The 12,270-nt window shown below is 41.1% G+C and overlaps 1 protein-coding gene across 1 annotated transcript; it reads right to left on the bottom strand.

Annotated features, from left to right (window-relative positions):
* Positions 1 to 6,087: 6,087 nt before the first annotated feature.
* On the bottom strand, positions 6,088 to 6,917 carry LOC124342115. Its single transcript, XM_046795086.1, has 3 exons — positions 6,846 to 6,917; positions 6,178 to 6,781; positions 6,088 to 6,116 (listed from the first exon to the last, which is right to left on the bottom strand). The coding sequence occupies exons 1-3, from the start codon at positions 6,915 to 6,917 to the stop codon at positions 6,097 to 6,099; spliced, it is 696 nt and encodes a 231-aa protein (XP_046651042.1). The 3' UTR covers positions 6,088 to 6,096.
* Between the last annotated feature and the right edge of the window lie 5,353 nt (positions 6,918 to 12,270).

A 12,270-nucleotide genomic window follows, 5' to 3' on the forward strand; every position in this document is an offset into this window, starting at 1 on the left:
GAGTCATCCATTGAGCGTATGTAGAAGAATGCGCAATGAATTCACTTAACTTTAATGATTTATTTACAAGGAGGAAATAGTCGACCAGGACTACCTCATCAGCCGTTCAACCGTGGCCCCGGTGCTTCCTAGGACGTGTGCATGGATCATCGAGGTCCATTTGAAGAGCCTCTAGGTCGCGTGATTCGTCCCAGCGACAGAGGATGACTACTCCTCCTCCGGCCAATGCTGGAGCTGCACCCATTTGAATGGGATGACAACGCCCATTCAATTTTGATTTATCCTTTTTCAGCTCATAAAGAGTTCCGACATTTCTTCTTCCTTTCTTTTTTGACTAAATATTTTCTTGTTTTGGTTAACACAGATGCAGGTCAAATTGACAAATAAAGGTATCTTTTCCTGTCGTGCTTTTCTTACCATTTCTTAATTGAGAATCCAGCATTTACAAGCTTAAATTGAAGGACTAGGTTGTCACTGATAGTAATTAGTTACTGAATAAGCACACGGTTCAAAGTGATAAGACTTTTGTGATGGAACTAAATGGAATTATTTTGAACTAAAATAATAAATCATAATGATACCCCATGTTATCGCTATTACAAAATATGACAGCAGCTTACCTTTCTTATGAACCGTCATAGGTAATTTTTCCACGAAACAGAGGTTGATGACGTAACGCCATTTTTTGTGCTCTCTAACGCACACATTTTCAGTCACAACATGTGACGCCACGTTGTACTTTTCCCCATAACGATGCGTACTCGAAAACATTGTGAACGCGCCCACATTCCCACGCCCACTAACCCATCCCTTTTCTAAATTTTTCTTTTCCTCTCCTACCACATTACTTTCGCTTCAAGTCAGCCATTGTTAGCCTCATTGCTTCTCTCGTTTTGGTCGCGACAAGAGACACACTTGAAGTAAATTCTGCTTTCCAATTCTAATTGATCACTTTGTAAGTAAAACGGCTCTCATCTGAGCAGCAATAGTTTACACAATTTTTAATGATTTGTAAGTTTGAATTTTCATATACAGCTATGCTCGCGCTATAGCAGCAGTTCGTAAAAATTCTCAAGTTGCTCTCACCACAGCAGCTATTTTCCACTTGATTTGTATTTAAAAGTGTCATATCCAGAGATGTTGCTCTAGCAGCAATTTTTTTCAAATTAAGAGATGTTGCTCTAGCAGAAATTTTGTAATTTGTTGTGCTCTCGTAGAATCAGGTTCCGAATTGTTTTATTGATTTGCAGGAACAATGGAAGATGTCGAAATGGCTTCAATTGGTGGGGAAAAACTTAGCATTAGTCAAAGGAAAATGGCAACATGATCTCCAGAAGATTACGAGCTATATAAGAGACAAAGATGCTATCGCAATAAAAGGCAAAAAATCAGAAAAGAAAAAACCCGGGAGATTGAGATGCTGAAGGCGTTCGATAATGGGTTGCATGGGAGGATCCAACAATTAGAAAAGGAGAAGGAAGAGGTAAAGTTAAGACATTTATTGATTTTTAAACAACTATTGACATGTTTGATTTCTGTCGTGTAGCTGCTCAACGAAGGAAAACAGAGATTGGCGGATGGCAAAGCTAAAATAAATTTGGCCAAAGAGGTGGCTGTAGCAGAGGCCATACCTCATGCACCTAACCCGACCCAACAACTGGAAAATGAGAAGGAAGAGGTACGTTTATAATTTTTCATAATTTGAAATCTACTGTTTACATGATTCATTTACGTTATACTCAATGTCGGTAGAAAGAACCCGGAAGCTGCAAAGAACAAGGTTGTGGCTGCACCTAGTGGTACCAAAAGGTTGCTGGATGGCAATGGTGACGCATCGTGTTCAAAACGCTACAGAGAGCAGTCGGAAAGTGAACTGGCAACTAAAGTAAGCGATCCAAATAAATAGAAAGACTGCAACGATTAGTTAATTTTCATTTGTTTAGTTCTTGGCAGAGTACGTGAAAGCCAAAGCGACACTAGAAAGTCTATTGAAAACGTGTGAGACAAAATTGTTGAAGTGCACATCACCAGAGCTACCAGGCTTCTCAAAGGACGCTGTTGCCGTAAAGGATGCATTGATGACTTTTACGAGAAAATCAGCAGACAGGCTCTTGCATGCCAGAGGGAAAATTTTGAAGGAAGAGGACTTAGCTTTGAGGCAGGTAGTCGCTGATTATCGGAAGAGGTATGTTTTTAGTCTGAATTTAATGTATTTCGAATCACAAGGACGAAATTGGGCACAAGGGCAAAGCAAAGACTCTCTGGTCTATTGTATAGCCCGGACTCAAGACGACTGACTCCTAGGGGGAGACATTGGCATCGTTGCCATACTTGATGGATACCCAACAACCCTCCCTTAAGCTCGAGCATACAACAGAGAGAGCTTGAAAACAGACGGATAAAGACAAAAAGATACAGATAACAGGGTGGGGGAATCTCCGTTCAAACGGGTAAATAATAGAAAATAAAATACAGAGAGCAGATTGGGGTCTTCTAGTCGTCAAAACGTCGCGGAGGCTTCCGCATTCGCGTCGATCGACGTGGTGGGGGTGGAGAAGGCGGGTCCGTTCCAGTGGTGGTTGGGATAACGTCTGACGCTGGAATCGATGGAAGAGTGACCGGAAGATGCGATGGCAGGGCCGGAGGCCTGGCCTCTTGGGAGTGGTTGGTGCGAAGGAAAGGTCGATTCCTCCATAGTACCCGTCCGCTCGGTTTCTTGATCCGGTAATCCCGGCGATCTCCGATGCCGACGACGATTCCGATCTGGTCCCATAAGCCCGTGTCCGTGTCCTGGACACGAACGGATGTGCCAATGCGGAGGGGGGGGGGAATGAATGAGCGCGTTCATTATAGCGTAGGGCTGGCGCGATCCGTTGCTATGGCTGCTCGTTTGTCCCAATCTGCCATGGATTGTTGCCATTCAGCCGAGAAGGAACGGTGATGGGCAGGCACCAGGGAGCGGATGGGGTGTCCGAACACAATTTGGGCCGGTGATGCGCCGTGATATCTCGGAATGTTGCGCCACTCCACCAGTGCCCGGAGAAACACCTCGTTGTCCAAATCACCGTCGGGGACTGTCCGGATGACCAATTTCTTCATGGATTTGACTGCAGATTCAGCGAGGCCGTTGCTCTATGGGTAGTGCAGAGTTGAAGGTACGAATGACACGCCCCAGCGCTGTAAAAAAGAGGGAAACTCGCGGGAATCAAATTGGGTTCCCCCATCAGAGCGGAATTTTACCGGAACACCGAGATTAACAAATTTACGGGCAATCGTTTTGATGAGATCATGCGACGTCGGTTCCTTTCGCCATACTGTCACCTTGGTCTATCCCGAGAGACGGTCGACGTACGCCAGGAAATGATGGCCGCCGTGGCTGAATAAATCCACGGATACCTCTTCGAAAATGTGGGACGGTGGCGGATTCGATTTATAGGTTCCTGTGGTAGACAGGCCGCCTCTCGTTGGACGGAATACAAGATTCGCAGTCGGACTGAATGCCGTTATTGATGCCTGGCCAATAAACGCAACGAAGGTTCGAGAGAGTCGAAACGCGCGTCCAACGAAATGCCTGGAGGCGACATGGTAGGTGCCCTGCCAGGCGTCAATGAAGATTGGGGAGTCGATGGGGTGGTAAAAAGAAAACCGGGTGCCACCCCCTGGCAACGAGATGGGGTCCCCATGGGTCGGTTGAAATCGGTTTCTCGATAAAGGAAAAAAATGGTCGCCAACACACAGAATTTGGGCGAACAATAAAACACAAGAACGGACGAGAAAACACAACTTCAGGCGGGGGCGTAAAGTTAGAATACCAACTGTGCCATGTTTAGTCTGAAATTAATGTATTTTGAATCACATAGACGAAATTGGGCACAAGAGCAGAGCAAAGACTCTCTGGTCTATTGTATAGCCCGAACTCAAGACGACTGACTCCAAGGGGGAACCATTGGCATCGTTGCCATACTTGATGAATACCCAACAGTATGTCAATCTTGTAGAAGAATTGGCTTTGAAACATGCTAGGGTAGTTCTTCCAACGAATTGAAAGATAAATATTGTCACGGGCGTTTTTATTCCGACTACACAACTCGGCGAGTTTGGTACACAATAGGGGAAAAACAACTCGATGCTGGTCGAAAACACAGTCAGGGAGCGTAATCGCCACTACTGGCACAATAACCAGTAGATTGATATACGCTTTACACACTAGAAAAGAGAACTGAGAGGAACAAAAAGAGAAGCGAGTGCGCCCTACTAAAACGTCGACGTTCATTGCATGTAAATGTGAGATTCAAAAAAAGTATGTGGATGTTCAAATGGTATATGAATATAATGTTCATTTTTGATTCCCTATTGCCGCGCATTCAATGTCCATTTAGTCATATACTATTATAGTTCTCTTCTGAATACCTTTGGTATGTTCATAGAACATACAAAAAACATACACATACATTGGTATCTATATCCAATCTGCCATGCTTCCGAATCGTTATATTAGAGAAGTCGGAGCAGGGAATCGAACCACATACCTTTGGCTTACAAGGCCGCTGCTCTACCATTTAGCTATTTGTTCCTAGCAAAATTTATGGCGCCAAGAGGATATAATCACATACAACTTTGTACAAATGGGAAGGTTATATGAACATTCGCCCAACATTCAAAATAGAAGCATAATTTTCCTATATTACATGCGATCCCGCACGTCACATGAATATACGATTTTGCGGATTAGATATATGTTCGGCGTTTAATGTTCTATTAACGTAAGATGTTTATTACAAATGTGAAATATCTACTTTCTAGATTTCACCTTCAAATCCGTTCCTAAAATTTATGTTCATTTTAGGTGCTGATATTGATTGTTGTATTCGTACATGCTATGAACGTTAAGCGAATCTAAAATTTAAGATGAATTTCTTCGAACAAAAATTAGATAAATACAACGTTCGAAAAATCAATGTGGTTGTACACATTCGTTTTTGACCATCATATAACGTTATTAGTATGCGGTGTTTTAGTAGGGCGCTCCTGTGAGTCTGAGATGGATCTGCCGTCCGAGAGACTCCAGCGTAAAAAAGAAAGACAACCCACGAAAACAATCCCCGGAAAACGAACAAAAAACAATATCAAGAAGCGATGACCAACACACAGAGCTATCCCAAATCCTAGTCAACGTATTGAACGTTGACTAGATCAACAAGGTCGAATTTATTCGCTTCTGGCGAAAGACCTTCAACTAAAATACACAGAAACAAACGTCAACACTCCGTTCGTGACAATATGATTATAAAAATTAATTTGTTCAAGTGTGGTTGATTTTGATAAGTGCTATTAATCAGGTAAAGAAACAAATGGAATGCGAGACTCAATTTATTGACCGAATCTCGGCAGAAAATTGCGTGGAATTGCTTTTTTTCACCGAAGAAAACCATCCGGCGTTTTATTTGAAGAAGTATGCGTTCGCATTTCTACGTAAATTATCCAGCAAAGTAATGGCGACGGAAGCTTGGGAAAAGGCTGAACGAGATCATCCAAAACTATGTATGACTATGCTAAAGAATGTTGTCAAGACTCTTTAGAAACATCAGAATAACATTGATTAATATCTGTACAAGATGAAAAAGGAAATTGATTCATTTGCTACCAAGAATTTCATTACTACGTTAAAATTAACCTGTAATGAAACCACGTTTAATTGAATCATTGTTCCTTTCATTCAGAACTACAATCAAGATGTTGAAAATTTGAAAAAGGTGCGAATTGAAAGATGAATATGATTATAAAAATTAATTTGTTCAAGTGTGGTCAATTTTGATAAGTGCTATTAATCAGGTCAAGAAACTTTAATATTAATGTTGCTGGACGTCGCAGTGTGAGAATGACCTAGTCAAATCAAGTGTCTTTATTACTTTATTAACAGGGAGAAAATCAAGGAAACTGTAACACATTGCTGGGTAAAAATGACATAACAAAGCGAAGACCACAAAAAAAATAAACAAAAGGGGAAATGAATTTTAAAAAAAAAGAAATAATCGACAATCTCAATCAAAGCAATGTCAAGCATAAGTGAAAAATTTTTTTGTTGCGGTCGTTCTTTCAAGAGAGATCAATTGAATCTATTAAATGAATAAGAAGATAATTAAAATCTGAACAAATTAAATTGCACTTACTAATTACCTTGAGCAGCGCAATGACGAGACATAAATTCTTGGAGATGAAGAGGAAGGCGATCTTCGTCATGCTGAATTCTACGCTTACCGATAACTCGTGCACAGTAGCAAGATAGTGGGAACACGGTACCAGATACCGAATGTAAATATGGGTTGATTGACTCGGCTTCGGTGGTGACTCTTGCCACATTTCGCTTCAAGACATCGAGAACAGTTTTACCATCATCTGCGGCCATGTCAAGATGTGTACCTGCGTCCACCAGAGTCTTGAACATGGATTCGTTAAGTTCCCAATAAATGTCGTCTATTCCAGCCAAAAGGTGAAGCGGAGTTCGTCCGTTCTGGTCGATGGCGTTAGGGTCAGCTCCGCGTTCGAGGATAAGCTTGGCCGTCACAACATTAAAGGGATCCTGAACTGCCGCATGAAGAACGCTTGTTGTTCGGGTTGGAAACCATAAGCGGATGAATTCTGAGTAGAAACTCTTCAAAGTGTTGCTATGTTGGATGGGCAGCATAGGGGAAATGGTTTTGCTCTTGCATAGAGGCAAAAACTTTACCAGAGGCGGAAAATTGAACGTAGACGTGAGGCGTCTTGGGCAGCAGAGGTTCACCTGGCAGAAAAAAAATATGTATTCAAAAACAGGTATTCACATAAAAAAAAGAAAAGCAACTAACCCATAAAACGAAGATCCATGGCTTCTTGCCAGCACTGCAAGCCAAGTGATGACGTTGGGGTATGATCGTCATAGTTGGAATGTTCCAACAGAAGCGATTCGATGAAAGAAATTGTAGCAATCTGCAGTGAGTTGAAAGTTTTCGTGGAAGAGCAATGGCAATTGCACGACTCTCTCCTCGACTCTGAAAAAGCTACCGAAATGATGGCCATTAATATGGGTCTGAAACAGGGAAAATTATCATCTCTTCTCGAATACAACCAAAAACTGGAATCATTTAATTTTCTTACCGATAAGGAAGAGAAAATCAAACGGATTAATGGTAAACTTGTTGCATTTTCATTTCCTTGTGCAGTTTAAACAGATATTTGATGTTTTAGATGTTCATGACGATTGGAATAAGCTGGATTCGTTCGTTGAGACTAGTAAAACAGAATCAAAAACGAAGGAATTAGTGAGGAAGACTTCAAGTAGTGGAACGATTACAGGCATTGGGTATTTTTCTGGACTCTATCAATCAGTTACAAATTTTCCACTTGCCAACAAATCTTTCGGAAATCCAAAAGCTAATTAGTCAAGTCTTGTCATCCAGAGACGTCTTGATTAACAACGAAAGGTTGCTAGATGACCTCAAATATTCGGTAAGTCTGGAATTTTTTTTAAATTCAATTGTGTTGCTCTAGCAGCATTTTTTTTAATGTGTAAAATCCAGTAATGTTGCTCTAGCAGCAATTTTTTAAAATGTTTTCAAATTGAGAGATGTTGCTCTAGCAGCAAATTTTTTAAAAATTTTCACATCTATAGATGTTGCTCTTGAAGCAATTTTTTTAAATGTGTCTATTTCAGTGATTTTGCTCTAGCAGCAATTTTTTAAAAATTTTCAAATCCAGTGATATTGTTCTACCAGCAATTTTTTTAAATGTTTAAATTCCAGCAATGTTGCTCTAGCAGCCATTTTTTTTTATTTTTACGACCATGCTGTAATTTCTATTGCTCTCATTGCAGTAGTTTTCTAATTAACTACCTAACATTGCTATCATAACAGCAGTATTTTTTTCTGGTTTCAATGTTCCTTTCCTTTTTGTTTTAGGTACGTGGTTTGCTTGAATCATGTATAGATGCCGACGGATTTTTCACACGCTGGAGGAGGTGCAGTGACACCATTACACCTAATCACGAGCTGTACGTGTACTGGTAAGAAGTTTGTTTATTGATTGAAAGACAGTGTCTCTACATCGAGAAAAAATCGCGATTGTTTTCTTTCTTAAACACTTCCCCGAAAGAAACATGTTTTGCGGTTTCCCCAGTTGTTATTCAAGAAGTTGAGGTAAGCACAGCTTTACAGGTTTTCACCATAGAATGCTACAATAACGTTTTTAAAATAGGACTACCTAAAGGAAGTTGATGATTATGAAAATGAGGCGAAGCATTACCAAGTTGAAGAAGGTGTTCGTGCTTTCATCAATGATACTTTCCATCACCCCAGAGAGAAAATGGAAGCAACGCTGACCATGGTGAAGAGTGTTCTTAACAGGAGTGAGCTCAATGAAGTTGTTGATGAGACAAAAAGAAGAAGAGAAGAGACAAACGAAGTGGTTGAGAAGTCCACACTGGAAGTAGCTGATAGTATTTTTGGCCCATTGATATACGGCACTATCCCATCTGTGAACATCCCATTTCTTACTCCTACAAGTAGCCGACGAAGAGCGATAGGTTCTGGTGGTGGAGTTTTTCCAGATCTTGCCTTTCAGCACAAACTTGAGGGCGATTATCAAATGTTTGTCAGCAGTGCCGTCAATCCTGTGGCATTCACCATTCAGCTCGTCTCCGAAGAGAGCCAGTTGATGTGTATACAGGGCGATCTAAACAAAATGGTGCTAAGTATGTCCTCACTCAAATTTAGTTATAAATTGCGTCAACTACGTTTCCCTTTGTTTCACCCTTTTCAGAGCCTGTTGCTGTCAAAAAAGGCATGGAATGTGCCGCCAAATATCACGATGACGACACTTGGTACAGGGCTAAAGTTACCGAAGTCACGGGGAAGGGAGTCGAAGTAGAGTTCGTCGACTACGGCAACATTCAACTTTGCAAAGAACAGGATCTTCGGGAACTGCCACACATGTTAAGGGATCAGCCACTTGCTTACCGCTGCTGCTTGGCGGGAATTCGGGCATCACGTACGTGGACTGACGATTAAATTTCCGAGTTTTGCTCCGTCGAAGGAACTAATGTTCATCAAGCCACGTTTCTGAAAACGGTGGATGGCCTATCCCATATTCGGTAATTTATTTTGCCAAATAATTTTCTCACATAGCAGCAGATTTTAGTGTGTTTCATCTTAAAATTGCTCTCTTTGCAGCAGTTGTGCAGAAACATTTTTTTCCTCTTGAATTCTATATTGCTCGCAAAGCAGCAGTTATTTTTTTCCAAAATCAACTGTTGCTTCCATAGCAGCAACTTGTCTAAATTGTGTTCAAATTCTTTGTTCAGATTAATCCGTCGAGACGCACTACTAAACCTGAAATTTTGCATGCCCGAGTACAGAAATGTACCACCAACGTCAACTGGGTTCACGGTGATGTCGTGGCTGACTCCTACACAGCACTGCACTATTGCCACATTCATTAGCACAGATGAGCTGATTAGCTGACCGAAGATTATACGGTAACACCTTTTTTTAATCATTCTGAACTTGGTGGCATTTAAATATTGTTTGCCAATCGTAGCAGTTATAGATATTTCTTTTTTTTATTGCTATAGCATTTTTTCAATGTTTTAGACCATTTATTTATCAACTTATTTATCAACTACTTTAGACTAAATTGGAAGACCTCAATGCTTTTTACGGTTCCTTGCGGAAGGGTGAGTTGTCAGATGACTCTGACTTTCAGTACGGACAACCGTGCGTCCTACTGGACGACAAGGGCAATTTCCATCGAGCTGTCTATACGTCCGACTTGAATGCCAATGGGGACTTTGAAGTTTGCCTAATTGACAAGGGGATCGCCAAGAAGGCAAAAAAACAGTTTGCGTAAAATTGTTCCGGAATTCCTTGTGTTTCCAGCATTGGTAAGTAAGTTTAATTAAATTCAATAATGCCATAGGGAAAACCTTATTCTTGAATAATGCAGTTGTGGAAGAGCAAAATTGCTGGTGTGAAATCTTTGCTGCACTTAGAATTTGCCTAGCCGGGTAAAGTTTCTATAGTATTGTAACTGTTCCCTTGTATATTTGAGAGATCAGCTCCTGTAAAACCGTCCAATCTCGGATCAAGACCTATAGATCAATTCAACTCATTCAATTCATTGTGCAGTTGGAAAATGTAATAACACGTGATATTCCTTTTTATGTTTTAGAACCCCTGTAAAATACGCCCTTTACTTGGACAATAATGATGATGGATAATGACCGACACGGGTTGAGAGGCAGAATTTCCAGGTTTTATTTCTTGACCAATGACACTCACGAAAATTACACACTCTAGCCTTTCAATCCTTTTTCACGTGAATGAATGCTCCGCCGTCGTCTGCTCTCTCTCTTCCTTTTCGCCCGCCTACTCGCCTCCTGGTAACGGTTCACCACAACCCCAAAACTTCTCGTAAATTCCACCATGAAGATTCAACCATCTGAGAGCCAAGTCTCTTCAAAGGGTAAGTGTTGTTCATTTCATTACGCATTCATTTCTTTCCCTTCTCTCCTGATTTTTTTGTATGTGAATGTGAAAAAGAATGTTTGAGAAGAAAAAGAGATATTGGAAAAAGGATTCCCCCAAGCACTGCCATGATGTGGCCGTCGCGTAACGGATGTGGGATTCGGGCAGCTCGTGACGAGTGGCTCGTTAATCTCTTTTTTCTCTTCGATACATTTTGGTGAGATTGGAAAAGGGATTCCCCCAAGCACGGCCATGATGTGGCCGTCGCGTAACGGATGTGGGATTCGGGCCGGTCGTGAAGAGTAGCTCGCCAATCTCACCTTTTCTTTAACACTTTCAAAATTCGAAATTCAATGTTTCCTTGACTTTACCCACTGCATCCCCCTTCCAAATTTTCTGTTTATTAATTCATGTTGTTTAAGTTCCAGATAGCCTTCCGTCAACCAGCTCTCAGGGTCGAGTTCCTGATGTCGAGATCCCTGAATGCAATCCTTCAAGAGCTACCCAAGGTACATTTGAAAAGTCGATTGCAGAAGATCGATGATCGTTGATGGCGATTTACCTTGATCAACAAATCCATGAGTGATTTCATGATTTCTTCTCTATTTTTCCTGCCGTGTGAGTTACTCCGAGCTGCGAACCAGCAACACACGCACACGGGTCGAGCACACGTCTCTTGTGTATATCCCGATTCGTTTTCATCGTCGGCGACTAGATGGCGCTTTGAATTGAATTTTGGACTGATGGATTTTTTTTTTACGACCGGCAGAGCAAAACTGTTTCTAATTTTTGAGAGAGATCGAATGAATGCATTTTTGCTACGCTGTACCAATCACACAAGTCGAAAACAGTTTTTGATCGGTCATTGAAGTCAAAGTTATGAGCTGCTGGGCTCATCATGATTCTGGCCCACGTATCATCCCACGATCAATCAACGTGTCACTCGACAATTTCTCTTGCCCCTCCCCCAGCTCTCGTTGAACAAAGGGAAGAAACGACTCGTCGCCCATGCCGGTGTTTAATCTTGTTTCCGAGAGCATTGTGTGCCCTAAAAATTGCATCATTCAGTCGTATTGCTCGTATTGCAGCAGTTTGTTCACATCAATTTCGAGCCAATGCTCTCGCAGCAGGATAACTTTTTTTGATCATCTCTATCATTTGAATTGCTCATATTGCAGCAGTTTGCCCACAACAATTTCAAATGCTCTCGTAGCAGGATAATTGGAAAGAAAGCTAATACCTGACGTCATATTTTTTGGAATACAAGATTATGTGTCGAGTTTTAATTGCAAAATGAGTTATTTGTTAAAGCCATTTTTAAGAAAATAACATTTCGTGGTAATCTATAAGCAAACACACTGCCTGTCTTTCTGTATGCTTTGTGCACGTGATTCCATGGCGTAGTTGTTGAATTTTTTTTTTGCCAATTCCATTGTAAAGACCTATTTAGCATCAATAAACTTCAATTTGGCAAACCAAAGTATTGGATCGTGTAAGTGTTTTTTTCTGTTGTGATAGCATGAAAGATGGAATAAACATTTTCATTTCATTTAGGGAGTCCTACAAGTACACAGAGGAGTTGCGGCAGCTATTCCGCGAATTAGTTCCACTTTACTACAAGCCTTGCGAAGCTGCGGACTGGTGAGTGTTACTTTAAGGTACCCTTAATGCTTGTGTTATTAATTTCTATTTATCGTTAAAAGGCACAAGGGGATAGCTATATTTCCTCAAATGCTTATAGCTCATAACCCACCCATACCTTTTCACACTTTGA

This window comes from Daphnia pulicaria, chromosome 6 (genome assembly GCF_021234035.1).
Source record: "Daphnia pulicaria isolate SC F1-1A chromosome 6, SC_F0-13Bv2, whole genome shotgun sequence".
Classification (NCBI taxonomy): domain Eukaryota; kingdom Metazoa; phylum Arthropoda; class Branchiopoda; order Diplostraca; family Daphniidae; genus Daphnia; species Daphnia pulicaria.